The sequence below is a fragment of the Podarcis pityusensis genome, assembly GCF_964106645.2.
Source record: "Podarcis pityusensis genome assembly, chromosome: 3".
In the NCBI taxonomy this organism is placed as follows: Eukaryota; Metazoa; Chordata; class Lepidosauria; order Squamata; family Lacertidae; genus Podarcis; species Podarcis pityusensis.
Window position 1 is genome coordinate 74,497,130 of NC_138026.1, and position 21,114 is coordinate 74,518,243.

A 21,114-nucleotide genomic window follows, 5' to 3' on the forward strand; every position below is an offset into this window, starting at 1 on the left:
GCGTGTGGGCAGCCTGAGCCAACATGAAGGAAGCTATGTTCGCAAGTTTGTCGGGTGGGTTGTGTTGCAGATGATACACACAGCATACTCCATCCGGGAAAGCAAGAAGCATTGCCGTTGGTCAAAGACACACTTCAGCCAGATAAAAGCTTTCAAGGAGGGGGCAGAGCATGGGCAGTGTGACCTAGCTGGGTAGGGGTGAGACCTGGGATAAACCCTAGAACTGGATAGGGACAAGTGGGCCACCAGGTTTTACACAGCTTCCTTTTCACCAGCTTTATGCAAAAGCAAATTTGCCTAACAAGCAGCGGCAGGTACCTTTAAATAATTGTGAAGAGAGGATATGGGCAAGTGGAGCTTGTAATGAAGAAAAGCTGCAATTAATAGAATCTCCTTTTCCATAGTTATCCAGGTACAGGAACTATGTCTTCTTCTAGATATGACCAACCCAAAGTATGTTCAGATGACCACATTATTAAGGTGCCAGTTACAGTCACTGTTGTGTCTATTAGATTTGGGGGGTGAGGATTCGTTTTTGGTCATATGAATTAGCTGCATGAAAGAGGAAGATAAATAGAGATACTGGGGCAAATGCTAGTCTTAACTCATGCAGTATCACATACTATACTGCAGCTGGGTCATGCTTCTTAGAGAAGGGGGATTGATCACCTTGGGGGGGGGGTGTACTGATCACTTCCCTGCAAGAACAGAATGGTGTTTCAAGTTCGTACTTGATGCACTGGATACTAGGTTAATACTTATGGTCATTGTACATTAAGGAACAGTTTGCATTATCACAAGAGCATGAAATTCAGTAACTATGAATACCTTCCACTTACTTCTCTTGTGGGACTGGCACTGTTTCCAATTTTATTTTCAATTCTTTTCAACATATAGCCATCCAAACCAGCACAAAGACAAGTCCCTTTTATCTTCTCTCCCCATCCCCATTTTTAAAATCAGAAATTATTTTGGTAATGGGACAAAATGTTAGCTTTCTTTTATAGTGCTCCCTCCCACTCCTGGCAAGCATATACTGTATAAACAGATAGTATCGTTGATGAGAGCAAAGGCTAAAAATCAGCCATTATCAGCGACTCACATTATTTCTAATAAACACACAATGAGTTTGCCCAATTTATGAAATATACCTAGTATGTATAGGACTGCATACTCATGTCTCCTCCCCACAACCAGACAAAGTTCAGGTCCTTCCCTTATTTAAGCTTTCCAGTGGAGAAGTTACATCCATACACCAACCCCCAGTAGTCTCAGCCAACACAACTGTAGCCCAGAACATCTGGAAGGCACCAGGTTGCAAAGGCTGCAGTAGGAAACCCTGTTATATTTGGTAACACACAGGCACATACTCATATATATAAATGTATATACCATTCATACATGAATAAAAGCGTAAGTGACAATATGCTTTTATAAAACCTTACAGCAAGAGAAGAAAAACAACGCAATGCACATTACACTGAAGTCATCAAATGTGCAACAGTTGAAAGCAGCAAAGTATTCCGTTCTTAGTTTTTAATACTTAAAAGTTGCAAAACCTGAAAAAACAGTTACAGCATTGACATTTTGTGAGAATTACATCCTTGAAAGGAATGAAATAATCTCTTCCTATGTACAACAACAGCCAATGATGCTTTTCCTTAAATATTGCTTTTAATGCTATGTCCTTAGTTGTTCAATCACATTTCTTCACAACAACAAAATAATTATATAAAAGCAACAATTTCCTTATGGCAAACATTTCAGACATTAACAGTGTCATTCTGTTAAATGCTAATTGGGTGAAGGAAGGAGTGACGTTTATTAAAAGAGAATGTTAATCATCAATGCTGACAAAGTTCTCTGAGTGGTGATGGAAATATTCTGGACGTCAGGAGTTTTCTCCCACAATTATGTAGCAGTAGTAACATTTCAAGGTGGGAAGTGTATCCTAAGTCTTCAGTTAGCATCCTGTTCATAATCTGCCTTACTTCCAGCCGTTCACAGTTTTAGTGTGCATAAGGCAAGCCACTCAAGCAGCTCAAATTAAAGTCTTGCAGCCATCGGTTTGCTTACAGGTATCCTAGATTCTGTAACAGGAATACAGAGTGCATTAGTTCTGAGAGAGAAACACTCTACCATTCCTTTACAAAAGCTGTTAAAAAAACCAAAAAGTTATGCAGGGAAAAGACTTGTTACAAAACTACCTCTCAGAATCGGAGCTTAGAAGGAAGCTCTGTTTTGGACTGGGAAAAGCAAAGGAGCCTCCATTATTGAACTGGGCAGGCAGGGCATGTTCAAGCAAAAACTACTTGCAGTCAGCTGCTACACCTCATACTAAATCCACTGATGTAATGCTAAGTCTTTGCCATCATTACTTCCATCACTTTTAAAATGTAAAGGTAAACTAAAGAATATCAGACATATACTCCTGAAAATGTTAAGCCAGGAGGCAATCAGCTGAAATGTAATAAAAAAACTCCTATTTGGCCGTAAATGCTGCTATGGAGAGTGTTAACATTTTGGAGACCATACATGATTCACTCTGTCTGTATTTCTGATGAACTATTGCTGGTCAGAGATGATCTTGACAAGGTGAGACTCTGTCAAGACAATATTGCAAGGGCCCAGTTTTCAGCATGCTACATTTTACATTTGAAAAACAGCTCCTACTCTTGCACGAAGTTTACAAACTGTTCAGCTACTGTTGACTTGGGAAATAACAAAAAGAGGAGAAGACACATGCAAAGTCTTTGGCAAAAAATCTCCGTCAGATTTCATAGTACTCTCCATTAGCAGAGACACTTACCAAACATTCCTGCGGTTTTACTTAGAGCTTCTTTCCTTACAATGTAAGTGAATCCATCACTCCTGGGGAGAAAAGGAAAGAACTGAGCCGTATAATTAATACATTCACTGTTGTGAGTCCAAGCCTACAGAAGCCCCTCCTGACTGAGATTAGACTGGCAGCCCTCCTTGCTGAATTTCTGGCACTGCTTAGTTGTGCAATCTCTGTATAATTTGTAAGAGACTTTATACCCCAACTTTCTTCTCAGAAAATTGTACTCACGTTTTCGTTCTTGATGCAACGCCTTGTCGCACGAGAGCTGCCAAAGCATTTTTCTGCATGTCTGAGGACAGGACATCATAACACTGTGTGCTTCCTAAACAGGAGAAAGGGGAACAATTAAAGCTTCAGTTCTTTTACCCCAAGTGCTAAGTAAAGAATTGCATCATCCAAAGACAAAACACACACCTGCCTCGAGAAGCTCAGAAGCAAAGCTTCGGACTCCAAATATAAACTGCTTCTCCATAAAGGTCTCATTCGATTCCTTTAAAAGGTACTTGCAGATTATCTAGTGGAGAGAAACCCATTAATGTATTTGGTTAAGAAGCACATTAATAAAAGGATCATCACTTTTGCATGAATAGTCATTGGAAAACTAAACTTGTAATAAAAATGTAACATTCTGAGTTGAAAAATATTTCATAGCAGTTTAAAGAGTTGATCTGCTTTCTAAAGAGCTACTTCCAAGGAGCAGCCAGATTGGATCTTCCCCCGCCCCCCTTTGGATGCTAAGTTCCTCATGCCATAGCTCTGTTTTTGAAAGCCACTTTGGGTTTCAAAGCAATTTTGTCATATGGCATTTGGGGGGGGGGGGAGATGATGCTGTCAGAACACCACAATAGTTCTTGTGAAATAAATATATGGGAACCCACACGAGGGCAGGGGGAGCAGAGCTGTAAGCGCTGTACAGAAGGGCTTCATTCCGCAGGTAATACCAATTTCAACTTGTTTATTCAATTTTTGTTTCCTTTAATAAATAACACCACCCAGTTAAATTTTAAATGTCAGCTCGATAAAGAGATACAAACCTAAGTGGGAGAGGACGTGTGTTTGTTTGACTTCTAGTAAAATCTGTGCTACAAGTTTTAACCTTTTTTCTTAGGATGCTTAGGGTGCGTGTAGGCCATTTGCTTTTTATAAACACCCACATGTTAAGATTTTCACCATAGACCCTTCTCATTTTCTGCTTTATATATTTATCTTTTTATCCTACCAAAGGCCCTGTCTGTGGGCCCCAGCATCAAAATATTAATAAATAAGTCACTCCCCACAAAAGGAATAGAAGACAGACTGGTGAAAATAACATTGCTGTTGATTTTGTACCTGGTAACCTTCCACAAAAGGCTTGAACATTGCTGTCAAGAAAGACATTATATTGTTTCCTTTCTCAGTAACGAAAACTTGCTGGGACGTGACTTGAACTGCATCACATTTTGTAAGCAAGAAACAACCTTCTTCAAAATCCTGGGGATTAAACAAAATTGGTTATGTTTTTTTAGTGGGTTTAATGCCATGCAGACAATTACAGATATTCAACACTTGTATTTCTCCAGTAAATAGGTCTAACGTATCTCAAGTCTGTTTCTAACTTTCAAATTATACCTAAATGGTATCTCAGTGAAAAGGTATTTCAGTTACTATGGTCACAGCAAAGACAGATGGTTTTTAACATTTTATGGCAGCTGACTCCTTTGTGATATCAAAACAGTAATATAGTTTTATTCTATAAAAATAATCTGATGCATGATAAAGTTAATTGCATACAGTGGAGTCTGGTTACACAAATCAAAACCAGTTTTTCAAGACAAGACAGCCAAGGCATACACACTCTGGAACTGGGCCTATAAAATTTCCTGCAGGCCCTCAAGTAGAGCAAGCATATGCATGTATTGTACAACCTGCCATCTGAAGAAAATAATATCTGTGTACTGGACTCTGGCGTACAAAAGCTGAGGCCACATATTTTGTCACTGTCTTGTCTGTAAGCAGACAAAATTCTGCAAACAACAGCACATGGGATGCACAACCAAAAGTTTTGAATTATGCCTCTAGGTTACATAATAACACTAATTGCAAACCAAACTTTAACTGTTGGAGAAATTAGTTAGAATGCATGCTTGTTAAATATATATGTATGAATTTCAGAATGGGAAATTTCATTTAAATCTTTGCTCCAAATTGCTTTAATTTAAACAATTCAATCTGCTTAACAGTAATTATAATCAGACAATCCACGTTGCCTGTATTATACCCCTGGATTTTTTAGCACCAAGTTAGCCCCAGCGGAACAGCTGTTCCCAGCCAGCAGCAGAAGCTAATTCTCAGTTTGCATTGCGCAACAACTGCAAATAGTCCTGCTTGTTTGAGCACTTTGCACACTACATCAAGATTCAAAGAGATGCTCCTTGAACATCTTAGAACCGAACACTCTGTACTCTTAGATGGCCAAGCATTCCTGAGTTTTTGTACCGAGAGTGCATGAAGTGCAGTTGAAGACCTGACCTTTCAAGAGGCAGGGCAAACAATTCATTATTGGGCTTACACAAGAGCAAACTGAACTACAGACTAGGTATGTAATTATGGCCGTATTAAGAACGGCACATGGAAGATAGATCAGAGAAAGTTTGGGCGGAACAGACTTCCCCTGTTAAAAACTAAAAAGAAGGAAGAAAATAATTGTGCATGCACTTCTAGCACAACCAGAATGGTCTTCCTCCGCACCATGATGGGACAGAACATAAATGTAAAGATAAAAGCAGCCCAAAACAAGGGGTGGGAGAGGGAAAACCACCCCAAGTGAGGAATAAGACACATCTGTATGGCAGGGATGGGGAACCTGTGATCCTCCAGATTGGACTACATCTCTCATCATCCATGCCCACTTCTTGTACTGGCTAGGGCTGATGGGAGTTGCAGTCCTAGAGGGCCACAGGTTTCCCATCTTTGCTCAGGGGATGTGAGTAGGGATAGTGAACTGACATGCTCCAGATATCTTAGAAGGACAGAACAGTGCAGCAAGGTCAATGATAAAATGCTGGTAATAGAGAAGCAAAGATAAATGTGGTGTGTGTTTGTGTACACACAAGGTGTATATGCCACCCATGAAAAATATATTTTAAGTTTCAGACCGTTAAAGTTTCAGACTGTTAGTTGTCAAGCTCTTTCAGGTGTATGTGTAAAAATTAGGTTGTGACATCTAGAATGAGGCTATAAGATGACATTACATAGCTTTGGTTTTACAGCAAAGGAAGTCATAACATCTTAAAACATTATAGATGATGTCATTTTATGAGAAGGAATAGAACAGGGATGAGGAACCTGTGGTCCTCCAAATGATGTTAGACTCCAACTCGCATCATCCCTGGCCTACTGGTGATGCTAGATGGGACTGATGGGAGTGGGTTTTAGCCATGTTGCTTCAAGGAAAAGAGGGACTAGCATATTGAAAACTCACTCAAAATTACAGCCAAAAATACTACCAACAGCAGATCATAACAGCTTCAAGATCCCTCTCTCTATTCACATTAGGCTTCACTATTTAGTGAAGTCATGAGAAACTCCTGTAGATATTAAGCTACCAGGACCGCACACAATACTTTACCTTCAGGGGTATTCCAGGAAAGAATATAAACTCGTCAGAGAAGACATCACGCCAGAAAGCAAAATTGCTATAGACTTCCTCTGGAAAACAAAATGCAACTGCCCATGAATAAACCCTTTTTTCAAAGTGTTTCACTATTAAAAGAGGATGTCTGCAAGGTGCTCATTTTTTAAGATAATAATGTATGTTAAACGATGGCATAAAAACTGAACATGTACACAAGAATGGCAGAGTCACTTGGAAATGGTAGGTGCCATCATCAGAAGCTACTTCTGCGCAAAGTCTACTGAAATGACAGGGGATTTCACAACCCAGAATTGTTGATGGATTGCGGTTAACCTTAACACTAAATTATGCAATGGAAGTTGTCAGGGCATGCACCATCCCCTTCAATCAACAGCTACTGGAGAATTAGTTCACCAGATAATGACAGTTCACTGGCACACGTCATAGCTGTTAAATTAAGGATGATCTGAAGCATGACCAAGTTAGTCAGGTCACGGGAAGTGGAGCTGCTATAACCACAGAGAGCCACTGGGCATTACCTTCATGAACTGCAAACTAATATAAGCTTCACATTTTATTTACACTAACTAGTCTGCATGCATGATGAACACTAGATCATGGTGAATAGGTATATTGGGTACATTAACTTGCCAGCTTCCAGTACAGCTTATAATATAGGAAAGCACTTTATAATTGTGCTAAATATCTGAGCAATCTATTTTTATATTTTAAGAAAGAGGGATAAGACATAAACCCTAATCCAGAGCACAGGAAAAGGAGCATGCACAAAATGCTCTTTATACCCTTTCCCAATCTGTAGCTCATCCAGACCTGCTCAGTCTAACCATACATAAAATGCTTGGGGAACAAGGGAATAGCTCCAAAAATCTCATCACAAGCCTGTTTAGCAAATGACATAACTGCATTATAGGAACAGATTTGTGGCTTTACAGATTTGCTATATTAGACAATGAATTTACCTTTTCTAGAACAGTGTGTCATTTGCAACGCGAGTGCTACAAGGGCTGGTCGCACAAAGACGTTGAGCAGCTGGTTCCTGTAGGACCCGCACATGAGGACGGCGAGCGCTTGCTTAAAGACAAGTTCTTCCGTAGCGCCAACTTCCATATCTTTGTCATTGAGAACCACTTGCCCGTTGACAAGGCTCACAATGTTGGAGTGTAGAGCAAGACTGGATCGCACCGCTTTGTTAGCACACAGATTATCTAGGAGAAGACAAATTGGGAATAAATGCCAAAACTGACACCATCTCTTATTTTAGCTTTGAATTTTTCAAAAAAAAATACCAAGGAAAGAGGCGGGAAAACTGAACTGTTTCAGCTAGTGATGGGCAAAATGCGCCTGTCTCATTCAGAGCAGGCTGTGCCTATCTTAGCCTTTTTTTGGAGAATCCTCAGAAGCAGTCGCCCAAGCGTTTTCTGACAATTCTTCCCAAAGGCTCAGAAGAGCTGGTCTAGGGGAGTTCCTCCGCTGAGCAACATAGGAAGCTGAGCCAGATCACTGGTCCATTGAGCTCAGCATGACTTACAGTGAATGTCAGCAGCTATCCAGCATTTCCAGACAGGTGACATTCCCACTCCTACCTGGAGATTTCAGGGGTTGAACCTGGCACCTTTTGCATGAAAAGCAAGTGCCTTGCCACTGAGCCACAACAGTTCCTTATGTTCCTACCTTCCTAGGTCCCACTATCACTAGCCCTACTTCCCACGCACTCGCAATTTTACTAAGTTGCTGGGACGGGGAGGTAGAGGAGGAGAAAAAACAAGCAGCTGGAGTGTCTTGCCAAAAAATTTCCTAAGTTTCCAGTTCTCTAACATGAAGGCTTCAGAAAATCTTTGGATCCTCCATTGCCAATGGGGACTCTGTTCAATGACTTAGGAAGAACAAACAACTGCAGTCCTCAGAATTCACACTGGTAATGCTGGAACAACTGTGAAGTGGTCTTTGGCTATTGTTCCCCTTCCGCAACCTCACCCTACAACTTGGTAAGTTTGAGAAAGGTTGGGGAAACAGGCGGATGAGAGAGCCAGCAGGTAACCATTCTGAGTAGAGGCAGAATTTGGAAGAGGGTGGAAGCTGGTAAGGACAAAGAGATTTCTAAACTGGCAACTTTAAAAAGGCATGCAATTATTATCTGCCTTCCTCGAACAGGAAAGTGGAAAATTATCCTATTTTCAGACGACACAAAGTTAAGTACCCTTCATATTCCACTGCACTGCAAAGTAGTAAAAGCAACCAGAGCTTCTTCAAAATTAAGAGAACCGCAGACTTATGATCAGGTGAAAGATGGAAATGTGAAAGTGGGAGAAAGAGAAGACCCCTGTTACCACAAGGTAAGAGCATCAATTGTATACTTTCAGCCTTTGTGAACCTTATTTATAGCGACCAATTAATAAATGACTTATGGAGGCAGGCAAACTACAAGAACCTCGTATTCCAGCTCAAAATTATGCTGGCTTCAAAGCTCAGGTATTTTTCATATTTGCATTTCCTTGTAGCATCATCTCTCCTGCCCTGAACCACATGGCTCCTTGAGCAGTCATGGCAAGACACTGGTATTGTATGTCTGCCATACAAAACTCAATTAGATTGCGTCCCATCCCAGCCTCAAGGCTCAAACAACACAAAATCAGCACAATTGGGTAGGGCCCTAGTGGGAGGGCTCTTGCTTAACCTTGCCTCATAGTTGTTGTGTGTGCATTTTGTGTTGATGGTTTTGTTTTGTTTTTAAAAACCTTGCTTTCTAGCATGTCTTGTTCTCTTTTATAATTGAGATGGTCACCACAAATATAAGTAACCTTTCCTGCAATTTTTAAATCTTTTTTATAATGAGGAAGGACAGTAATCATATGCTGTAGTAACATTATTCATGTATTTGGAGGGGGGTGCAGGAATCAGACTGATTTTAAAGTCCTAAAAGGAAAATTCTAGCCTCCCACTGTTCCCAAACACATAAAAAGTAACACAAGCTACATTGTTCTCAGAAAACGAAATGTGTGTACAATGTTCATTGCATACCAGGCCAATCAAGGAATCCTCCAAATGTCTGAGTTAAACCTTTTAGCCAAAGTGTCTTTTCAACAAGAAGCTGAAAATCTATGGCTGGTAAATTCTGGAGTAGGACAGCAGCAACTAATATCCATGGGCTCAGAACCATGTTTTCTATTTGTAGGAGTTCCATTTTGTAGGCTACATCACAGGCAAATTCCTGGATTTCCTCAGATGGCTTTTGTGGAATATGCCTAAAAGGAAAAGTGTAGTGAGCAAAGCCATTCAAAGTCTTGTATCCCCTTATAGATTCAGTTTGCTTTTGCGAAATTTCTTTTTGCAAAGGATATTCCATCCATCCCACAGGACCTCTGAGTGCCACTGAGTGAGGGACCTGTGAAATTGCATTTATTTTTTCATGGAATCCCCGCCCCCACCGGCAAGCAATACCTTCAGATCACTGATCACACCTGTCTGCCATTGACTGAACCATACAATTTAAAAGTCCAGTGCTTTTTTTCAGTGTTGTCATGGTGCAAAAACATGGATGCAAGGCATGGATCCTTATGGATCCACGTAATTTTATAAGGGATTTCATCAAAAACACTATCAAATCATAGGTCACAACTGCATCCACAGTGTTGTTGTCATCCTATGCAAAAGTACAGTGGTACCTCGGGTTACATACACTTCAGGTTACATATGCTTCAGGTTACAGACTCCGCTAACCCAGAAATAGTACCTCAGGTTAAGAACTTTGCTTCAGGATGAGAACAGAAATCGTGCTCTGGCGGCACGGCGGCAGCAGGAGGCTCCATTAGCTAAAGTGGTGTTTCAGGTTAAGAACGACCTCTGGAACGAATTAAGTACTTAACCTGAGGTACCACTGTAATGCAAAAGTAATGAAGGTTCCTGAGTATCTCTGGCTTGTTTTCCTGATACTGGGAAAAACTGGATCTGTGTTTTTGATAGTGAAGTCTACACATTTTTATTTGATTTTTTTTTATTCAAGAGGACCTGTATTCATTCAACTAGACCCAACTTTTACCTGAACCTCATAGAAAAAAACACAGTGAGAGCATGTGTGTGAGAGAGCGTGTGTGTGTGTGCATGCACACACATGCGCACACACACACACACACACACACACACACACACACACATAAATGCACACTTCCTCTGGAAAGGAAGTAACCTGGGGTTTGGAAGAAGAGAAACAACTCAAAAGGGTAGTGCCCATATGCCACTCTCGCAAAACTCCAAATGTGCCTAGGGGTCCCAAATGGTGGGTGAATAATAATAATAACAGCAGCAGCAACAACAACTGGGGGTGCTTACTTTCATCTGTAAAACGTAAGTAACAATATTTTGAAGTTCATATTAACAAAGTGAAGTATACTTATTAAACAGTATTTACATCTACAGGAAGTAATAAATGAGTTCAGGAATGCTTTATTTTGGGATCAGTATCCCCATGATGCATTCGCACTGTAATGCCCCTCAAACATTGAGATCTGACCAAAGCTGAAGGTAGGACCAATGAATGATCTAACAGACTTGTCTGATACAGTAAAATTATTACTAAATATTGTGATAAAAGGAGTAGCGTCACTACCCAGCTAATGAGCACTTTTAAATTTTACAGTGAAAAACAGACTCAGGCTAATTTCCCCCACAAGCCATTAAATATATATATATATATATATATATATATATATATATATATATATATGTATCATACACTGTAATACCTTGGAACCAAGTTAAATGAACAGGTATCGATTCTCCCAGCTGCCAATGACCTGAGTGATACAGGCTGTCCAAAGAATATGTGTATGCTTCCAAAATCTTCACTCAGGATTTTCCTAGCTTTCAAGAGTCCCTACAAAAGATAAAACTTGAGACATGTGCAAAGATACATGCAGATATACTACATTTATTATTTTATCATACCTTCTCCAGCATCAGTTTGCAATTTTTATGATTACCTTAGGATTCTTAGCCTATTCATCCTCACAACCTTGAGGTACATGACTATTTTTTTCTCTTCTATAGGAAGGAAACTGTGATTGAGGTAGGAAATTGCCCTTGACAGCCAGGCAATGTTTAAATGCAACCCTAAGTCATGGTTTGCATGCATCCGCCTCCTACAAGCACAGGTGCAAAAAGAGCACCAGAAGTTGCTGATTCTTTTACAGTTACCAGATTTTAACTATTGTTTGTTAAAATAAAGCAACTTCATAAAATATAGGTGGCAGCCAACTAAAATCTACTCAGAGTTGACCCATTAAAATTAATGGGCTTACCAAAATTAAAGTCAACCAATCTCATTGATTTAAATGGGTTTGCTTCAATTATGACGAATGATGGATGTAACCATATGGCTTGCAGTTAGCTTGTTTCAACAAACCATACTTAACCATCGTTTGTCCAGGTCTGGATGTCATGGCCGGCTAAGTTTAATTTAAAACAGAAGCAAAAGTTTCCAAATTCCTCCTTGTAGCCACATCAAAGGCGGAGAGAGTAACAAATGAGCCCAAGACTCGTGGTGACCAGTTCTTGTAACTGTCAACCATTGTGCCGCATTATGACCAAACAAGGCCACAGTGAATTTAAGGCCAAGCAAGATATGAACCCAGAATAAATGCCCAAGATTCCATCCATTGGACTACAATAATTTGAACCTGCTTTCTTACCGATGTAGATTCCTTTGGTTTAGGGACTCCTAAAAGTTCGCGTGCATAAAGGGATTCTTCCAATACCCTCTCGTAGCTGATACTGATTGGGACAAGGTAAATGTCAAACACTTCCCTTTTAAGGAAAGGATCCATCACAATATTGAGGAGACCTGTAAGAAGAAAATTATGTTATGTATGTAGTATGTAGTATGAAATAAATGCATAAAATTCATGTAAAAATTAAATCATGATTGTTTACAAAGCGCATAAGTTTATAGCATGCAATTTGTGCTGAACACATGGCTCACTTCTGAGCATAAATCGTCTAATTCTGCGACAAAGGCTGCAATTTTCTGACCAACATACCAAACTTTGGAGTCAAAGTCTTTGCTGTGCGGCTTCTTGTCCCCTCAAGATAAAATTCAACGGGAGCATATCCATTCTTTAGGACAAAAAAGACAAAAACATAACCATTAGCAAACACAAGGGAAATCTATTAACTCATTTTTAAGTAAGTTATCGAAGTGGTGTATCTTTTTTTTTAATTAAAAAATTAATGTTTTAAATAGCAGCTACTTGGGTCAAACAAAGTATAACCAAATGTGGCATCAACCACAAATAAAGAAATAAAGTAAACCTGAGCAAGTATTAAAACTCAACATAAAATTACAGTTATTTACCTTTAACATAGTTTTCACATATTCAGCAAACACAGCCCAGTAGAGTTTGTTACCACCAAATGTACGTCGCATGAAAAAGGCACCTGATTTTCGTAGCAGCTCACCGACCAGTTTCATTCCCAAGAAATCTAGCAGAGGCACAGAATAGAGTAGCAAAATCAATCGGTGTTTCAAAGTGGTAGTCCATTCAGAAAGCAGAATGCAAAACACACCCAGATTTGGCCAACCACTTATGTGGGTAGCGTATCAGAAACAAAATTCCAAAAATATATTTAGAGGGTATTATTTGGCAGCAAATTATATAGCATTCATAGGGTGGTATACAACTAAGTCATAGAATAAACATCTTAGGCTGTATCCAAGGCTCCTGTTCTGCTAGCGCAAAGGACATACACTAGTGGAATGGAACTTTCCCTTCTCTTTTGCCTGTAGCCCCCTATGGTCCCCCAAAATCTGCTGCAGAGGATTAGAAGATGCTTTGGAGAAGATGGGGGGTGGGGTGGAGCAAAGGAGAGAAACGTTCTGCCAGAACACATCCTTTGCACCACTGCAGGTCTGCTGGCACTCCTTTGGCTATGACCCAATGATTTCAATGGGCTTGCTATTGTAAGGGGTTTGTGTTATGGAAGCCTTGGTATTCTACCCTGGTTTTCTGTTGGTTGTGTCAGTGTACACAAGCCTTTGATAAATGACATGCATAATTGCATCTTATGTTTTAAATGCTTATAATTAAGCTTCAAGTGTATTAATGCTCCTACTTGTAATAGAGAGCTATCTTGAAGATCCGAAAGGGTGATCTTCACACTGGTGATCTCATTCACAGGTTTTCAAGAACAAAATCCACTACGATTTCCCTTGGGACGGGCTATTCTCCCTCCTACCGGGGGATCAAGGAATCCCTGCATTCATCAGTTCCCTCTCAGATTTTTGGCCTGACCTTGTGCAGCCTCCTTGCCAGTGGCGTAGCGTGGGGGGTGCAGGGGGGGCCGGCCGCACCGGGCGCAACATGTGGGGGGGCGCTCGCACTCGCAGCTCTCTGCCCCTACCTGGCTCACTCACTCTCTCTCACTGCAGTGCTGGCTGTGCGAATCCGATCCGAGCCGCTGGGTTGCCGCCCACTGTGGAGGGGGTGGGTGCCAGGCGTGCGGTGCGGAGAGAGAGCGAGGGACTATCTGGGTGAGGGACAGTGCAGCGGCCGCCCAGCGCAGCGCTGAGCACAGGAGAGAACCACACCAGACCAGACCAGGCAGCAGCAAGAAGAAGCTGGCAGCGGTGGCAGGTTAGGGGTTAGGGGGCGCAAATTACTTGCCTTGCCCCGGGTTAGGGGGCGCAAATTACTTGCCTTGCCCCGGGTGCTGACAACCCACGCTACGCCGCTGCTCCTTGCTGTACAAATCCATGGGGGATATTGCAAGCACAGTAACAGGACCAACACACACATTTATAGCAGTCTGATCCAAGCTCACGTTGGCCAATCCGGATTGCGGCATTACAAAATTCTGGCTATTTTAGGAATCTTTTGTTTAAAAGGAAATACTTGCCTATTCCTGCAGCAATGACAGGCAAAGCCAAGTCATAGGTGTACAGCACATAAGATAGTAAGAGAAAATCGATGTAGCTGCGATGACTGGGCAGCAGAACAACGGGATGCTCTTGTATTGCCTGTTGTAACTAACGAAGAACAAAATGCCATTTATCACTATGAAGGAATCTTGAGTTGTCTTTCTCTTTAATTTCAGCACATGGCCACAATATACAATTTCAGATTTTTCCTTAGAGAAGATGATTGATTAATAAACTAAGGCATCAACTTTTATGATGACATAAACATAACAGAAGCAAGGAAGTCAGACCTTAGAAGTTTTACATCAGCATTTCAATTACTCTGGGTTGCATGAAGTGGTTGTGTGAATGAAATCAGCTTGGCCCACACAAGGTTCACCTAATTACTTCTATGTAAGGCTGCTGTCCTAAGTATCGCCTACAGATTGCTTGGGGTTGCATAAAAAGATACCATGCATGCAAAGGCCTGCAGTAATACATTTTTTATATATTTAAAAGTTTTAAAAAGTAGGTAAAGGACCCCATGACGGTTAAGTCCAGTCAAATTTGACTATGGGGTGCAGCACTCATCTTGCTTTTCAGGCCAAGGGAGCCGGTGTTTGTCCACGGACAGCTTTCCGGATCATGTGGCCAGCACGCCTAAACCACTTCTGGTGCACGGAACACCGTGACAAGTGCCAGAGCTCATGGAAACGCCGTTTACCTTCCTGCTGCAGCAGTATCTATTTATCTACTTGCGCTGGTGTGCTTTCGAACTGCTATGTTGGCAGGAGCTAGGACAGAGCAACGGGAGCTCACTTCGCTGCGCAGATTCGAAAAACAACCTGTTGACTTGTAGAGTTATTGGGCCATTGATTCCAACCCCACATTAACATTGGCATGAAAATTCGTACAAACTCATGCTTGTTGACAGTTGCAAATCAAAAGCTGATACGAGGAAAAAAATGGAAAAGGCGCTTCTAGAAATAATTTCTTTTCCTTAGTTGTTTTTTATACATCTTAAGGTAAAGATCATGGATCCAAGGAGAACAAGGCTCCCAGTGGCTATTAGCTCTGATAGCTATGTGCCACCTCCAGGGTTGGAGGCAGTACGCCTCTGAACACCACCAGCTGCTGGGCAGCATTGCAGCATACATGTCCCTAGTGTGGGCTTTTCATAGGCATCTGGTTGACCACTGTGAGAACAGGAAGCTGGCCTAGATAGGCTTTTTGGTCTAATTACACAGGACTTGGTGATTTCCCTGTGAACATGGTAATTCTTGAATTATGGCTACAACCCAGGGGTTCTGAAAATGCCACCCCAGGGACAATCAATATGTCAAACTGTCACACTATAATGTGGTTACTACAGTCAGCATGGCCACACAGATTCATTCCGATTGTAATGGTGTCAAGAGTTCCAGCTGTTTCCATATGCCTTCATACACATACTTACTTTCTGCATGCCATCTTCATTCACACAGATGCTCTTGAAAAGGGATTTAAATATTTTGCTCAGTGTGAAAGCAAAAAACCGTATAGCTCCCATATGCATGCTATGCGCCATCTCGTCCAGAATTTCTGCTGCTTCTTCTTGTATGATGTCAGGTGATTCACCTGTCTCTTTCGATAGCTATGTGAAAGATGAAGAGCAGTAGTGAATAAAAACCAAATGTCTCTGACATTTTGAAGATTGTTTGGCACACAGTGGCCTATAATTGCTTTGTATGTGGCAAGTAAGAATTGTTGAAAAGGTTTACTCTCTTGCAGCAAGAACTACAAGTGCAGGTGCAAAGGAAATTACGCCTTGAGGATTTATCAGCTGTGTGACTAGCACAAATAAAATAGGGTAATCCTTTTCTTTTATGGAAATACAATTATGGGGAAAGCCCCACCTGTTGATAAAGTTATAAATCCCTGAAACAATCCATTTCAAAACACATATGAATTACACAAATCATGCAAAGGCCAATCCAATAAAACTCTCTCAGCTGAAAAGACCACCTCCACCTGAGTAAGACACAGAAAACAGTATAGATGATTATGCAATTTGAGGAATTTCTACTATAAGGGAAAGAAAAGAAACAAGATTATACCCTGAGAAAATCAAAGCAATAGCCTCATGGGTAGAAAAAAAACTGGCAGTAAACAAGGGTGCTGCTCAAAGAAGACCTACAAATACATTAACTTCTGAAGTAAGAATTTTTTACTCACGTATTTGATGACATATTGAACTTGTTCAGATTGCAGAACAATAGTTTTAATGGCACTTGGCTTACAGGGAGAAAGTTCTTTATAAACAACAGGTGTGTAGCATTTCATTGCATATCTGAGGTCACTGGATTGCCGCCTCTCTTCCAAGATATCTTCAAAATCATCTTTTTTCTTTGATGTGAGGTTTTTCTGCTGGGAACATAATGAATGAAGAATCAGACAGTAACTTAATCCATGCACAGAGCAATCTCATGCATATCTACTCCGAAGTTAATGTCAGGGAAGAGTTAGAAGTTTCCAGTTTATCAGAGGGAGAAAGCATTCCCCAAGGGGGGAAGGAGAGCAGTGAATCTAATAGAAGGGAGCAAGAGGAACAACAGGGAGGGACCGGCTGTTCCCAGGAAAGGCAAGGGTTAAGTTCTAGCTCAGATTCGGAGGAGGGGAGATACAGGCCAGCTCTAGCCAGGAGGTTAGAAAAAAGAGCGGGAAAGCGAAGGGAAAGGCGCCTTCGCCATTTTGAGGGTGGCTGGTCACGGAGAAGCAGAGCTCAGAAGGTATCTGAAATAAGTGACTCTGAGGAATAATAGTTAAGAACTGTTTATAAGATTATGTTGTTAATACACAATAAAAAGTTATAAAAGAACAAGAAGCGTTTGTGTGGTGATCTGAAGAGGACGACGACCAGTCCTGACAGTTAAGTCCTTATAAAGTCAATAGGACTTATTCCCTCATAACTGTGTATAGGACTGCAGCCTAAATAGCTTTCTGAGGTTTGTCAGAGAAAATGGTGTCATGACAGTAAAATGTACAATTAGCAACATCTCTGCTATCATGAAATCCTTTATCTCTGCTGTTATGAAATCCAATAACTTTACTGTCATGAAATCCCGTATCTCTGCTATCATGAAACCATTTTGTAATATTTGCTTTTATTTAATTAGAGTTCAACCTACACAAATGAGCCACAAGGCTTAACAGCTGAGTTTTACAATCAAGGAGCTGGCTGGCTGGTTTAAATTAGTATGGCAAATTCAGTTCTTCACATGGTCTTTATTGTCCATAAGGGTTGTCATCTGGTAACAAAGGCCGCTATGAAAATAGAAGGTACAATTGGCAATACTCCCCTTTTATACAAATATTAAAAGAGGATCAGAATCTAACTATAGTCTTAACAACCCAGTGCTACCCACAGTCCCCAAGCTCTCCAAATCATCCTTTGCATATCCACTTCCTTCTTGTCAATAGCATACACAAATCCTTTGGCTTCTAGCTCCCTCAATGTTATGCATTGCCTCTGTCCTATTTTCTCCCTCAATTCCATCTCCATTGTCAATTGTTTTCTTGAGTACCTCTTTATCTGTCCATCAGTTTTGTTCCATGTCCATTTGGTAGTCCGTCTCCCTCCCCACCATAGCATACAGCCCTTACTGACCTTAAGTGGAGTTTCTTCAGAGCTTTTCTCCACCCTGAAAGCGTTGAGGCAGCATTGTCCCATGGGCAGTTTGGAACATTCACAAGTTGGAATGTCCACACCAATTCAGCCAGTAACTGTCAGTGACCTCACTGCCACAAGTGTACTAAAAAAACAAATGCACTGATTTCTACAAACAGGAGAACTGTGCATTTCAAATTGTTGTGTGTGTCAGTGAAAGAAGATTTACAGATTAACCTGCATCCCTTGGGAAGGCACAGTAGCTCAGTGGGAGAGTGCACATACTGGATAGAGAAGATCCCTAAGTGCAAACAGTGGCATTCCCAGTTAAGAGGATCCCAGACAGCAGAGCTGGGAGAAGATCCTTGCCTAAAACCTTGGACAACCAGGCAGAATCGATAGTACCAGGCTAGATGCATCAGTGGTGTGACTATATAAGGATGCTTCAAATGTGTCCATATATACATTATCCAATAGTGGCTTCTTCAACCCAGCATGAGATGCATACGTACTCACAAGTGCTGCTCACACTGTTGAGCCCCCAGTATCTTCAGGTCTGTGTTGATGAACTGAAGTATACCCAACATAGGTGTATGGCTCTGTTCTGCATCTGTAGGAATTCTTACACTAGCACTTGGGGCACATGGTTAGGAAGGGGTGGCAGAGGACTAAGACTGCAATCTTCTACAAGCTTCCTTGGGAGCAAGTCCTACTGAACTCAGTCTGAGTAGACCTAAATAGGATTGCTCTGTCAGTCTTCCTGTTTCAGACAAAAACAACACTGCACAAGAGACATACTGGAGGCAAAACTTGCTACTGCTATAGAAAATCCCTACTGATTTGCTTATTCGATGAAAAAAGGCTCCAGCATAGAATCATAGAATTGTAGAGTTGGGTCATCTAGTCCAAACCCCTGCAATGCAGGAATAAATAAAATTGTACGCATAACACATGTGACACATCCCAATGCAATCTGAAAGAAATGGATTTGCGAAAAGCCAGCCTAGATGACTGGATCCATTAAAGCACCACCATACTGCCATTAACATAAAGACAGGACCAAGGCAAGGCAGTACAGAGGTGCTACATTAACAACTTTCCTGGCTTGCTGTAGTTTAAGCCTTTGACATTAAGCTCCCTATTCCAGGATGACAGTAGTCACAAATACCACCCCACTCAGCTTCTTTTTTGTGGGAATTTTCTTTGACAGAGCACTGAGAACAAGGAATTATAAATAAGTGGAGTTTGCAATTAAAAAATCCAAAGATACAGAACTAGCTGTAAGGAGTGCAAGTTTCTTTGGTTACTACAGATTTATCTGTTACCAAACGGACAAACTATTCTCATGAGAATGCATCCTTCCCTATTCTCAATTGGTTCTGAGCAGTGTTTGAAACTCAGATATGAAAGCTAGGAGCTAAATGGCACCTTAAACCTAGGTTATGGGCGCAACAACAGAATGTCTAGGTGCACTTTTTTATAACAAAAATACAAAGCTGAAAATGAATGAACTGCAGCTAAAATATTTTCACATGGTCTAGTCCTTCCCCTGCCAACCCCCCCCCCCCCAATATTCTTAAGAGGGTCTCTTCTCCAGTCTTCATACAGTAGCTGGAAGTGGGGAGGCAGAAAAAAGCCCTCCTTTCCTTCCACTCTGCAGTTTTAATCTGAAATCATAGGTGTAGTACTGCGCCCAGAGCTCAGAAACTGCTCACGTAAATGAAATTCCCTGTCACAAAAGGCACCTAGAACAATGGGAGTTTCAAACACTGCTTCTGAGATGTGGTTGGCAGTACTACATTACAAGTTAGGATTTCTACCAATTATAAGCACTGGTCTGTACAGGTATCTCCTCCTACATTTCAAGGGAAGGCGAATTTTTAGCATCTTGATAAGCCAGCTATTTGAAGGACTGTTGCAAGAGTACATACAAGTTCAAGTGTAACAAAACTGATTGAAACATACTACCGCAAAATTCAGCAATACCTGCAGCACTAGTTTATGTTCTGCAGCAGGACAGGGACTGTAGGAAGAAAATGCACACACTTCCCTTTCAAGACAGTACTGTCCACCTTCCTTTGACGCAGTAAAAAAACACCTTGTGATCAAAGAAGCAGCCTGGATTCCCATTCCTGTGCAATCCCTGCTGCCTGAGATTGCTCAAATCAGTTGTGTCCACATAGCTCAGGTTTATTCCCTGCTCTTGGCGAAGGAAAAGAGGCTTACAGGCTTTACAGTAGATGAGGGAAGGCGGTGGGGCGACAGCCAAAGTGACAGTTCAGTGGAGCTTCCTCCCAGGTTAAAAACACTTATTTACCCTAGCAACCAAACTCACAGCCCTGCCACACACAGAGCCTATCTTCAAGCGACCATGCCAAAAAGGCTTCAACATATTAATATCTCTTGTCTAAACGGACAACGATTCTTTCTTTCGGGATATCAGCGCCCATGCACAAAAGACCTTGCACTTCTGTGTTGTGACAGCCCAGTAAGCATGTCTGGCACATGAGCAGGCGGGCTCCACGTGAGAGCTGCCTGCTGTTTATGGCGTGGAGCGGTGGCCCCCGAACAGCTGTCAGGCAGGCAGCAATGCAGCAGGTGCAGTTCCCCGCCTTCCTTTCCCCGTGTCCCAGCACTAAAAGAGCATGCACCCTGACGAACTGCAACCTGCCTGTCATCGCGCGGACCTTCTGCCCACGATCAAGAGACTCACGCGGAGAGGTCAGCGAGGGGCGGCCGCGCCTCCCTCCCAGCCCTGACGAGGAAGCAGGGCCCGGCCGCTCTCCTTTTCCCATGGGGCTTCCCAGCACACAATGCCGCCCCACCCTCCCTAGCCACGGAGCAGCAGCCACGGAGGAGCTGAGGGGACAGGAGGCACTTACCGAGTACATGGGGGTCCCTCGCCGGACGGCGCCACTGACTGCAGCCGCCATGGCCAGCTTCTCCTGCCGGCAGCCGTTGCCTGGCTAAGCCCTCTCCTTCCCAGCTGGCTCCCTCCTCCGGGGGCCGGCAGAGCCCATGAACCCGCCCCTGCGCCCGTCCTCCTCGCCTCCCCGCCCGGCGGCTCTTCCAGCGCGGACTTCAGGAGGAGGGAGTAAGGAGAG

General features: G+C 41.9%; 1 protein-coding gene across 4 annotated transcripts; it reads right to left on the reverse strand.

The window, feature by feature from the left end:
* Nucleotides 1-1,521: 1,521 nt before the first annotated feature.
* Nucleotides 1,522-21,080, reverse strand: GNPAT (glyceronephosphate O-acyltransferase). Of its 4 annotated transcripts, none has more exons than XM_080998636.1 (16): nucleotides 20,893-21,080; nucleotides 16,579-16,770; nucleotides 15,821-15,997; nucleotides 14,364-14,493; nucleotides 12,823-12,950; nucleotides 12,509-12,584; nucleotides 12,161-12,312; nucleotides 11,216-11,346; nucleotides 9,495-9,718; nucleotides 7,436-7,681; nucleotides 6,450-6,529; nucleotides 4,172-4,312; nucleotides 3,257-3,356; nucleotides 3,071-3,164; nucleotides 2,810-2,871; nucleotides 1,522-2,090 (listed from the first exon to the last, which is right to left on the reverse strand). In XM_080998636.1, the coding sequence occupies exons 1-16, from the start codon at nucleotides 20,941-20,943 to the stop codon at nucleotides 2,047-2,049; spliced, it is 2,028 nt and encodes a 675-aa protein (XP_080854762.1). In that variant the 5' UTR covers nucleotides 20,944-21,080; the 3' UTR covers nucleotides 1,522-2,046. The 4 variants fall into 4 exon arrangements, with proteins under 4 accessions (XP_080854762.1, XP_080854763.1, XP_080854761.1 ...); XM_080998637.1 differs by having other exon boundaries at nucleotides 16,579-16,767; nucleotides 20,893-21,079; XM_080998635.1 differs by lacking the exon at nucleotides 20,893-21,080 and adding an exon at nucleotides 18,011-18,160 and having other exon boundaries at nucleotides 16,579-16,767.
* Nucleotides 21,081-21,114: the final 34 nt, after the last annotated feature.

Coding starts and splice junctions, on each gene's coding strand:
- GNPAT (XM_080998634.1), bottom strand. CDS start 18,073: ATGGGACAATGCTGCCTCAACGCTTTCAGGGTGGAGAAAAGCTCTGAA. Junction 14,494..15,820: donor ATGAAGATGGCATGCAGAAA/GTAAGTATGTGT, acceptor GTTCTTCGTTAG/TTACAACAGGCAATACAAGA. Junction 11,347..12,160: donor AACCAAAGGAATCTACATCG/GTAAGAAAGCAG, acceptor TATCTTTTGTAG/GGACTCTTGAAAGCTAGGAA.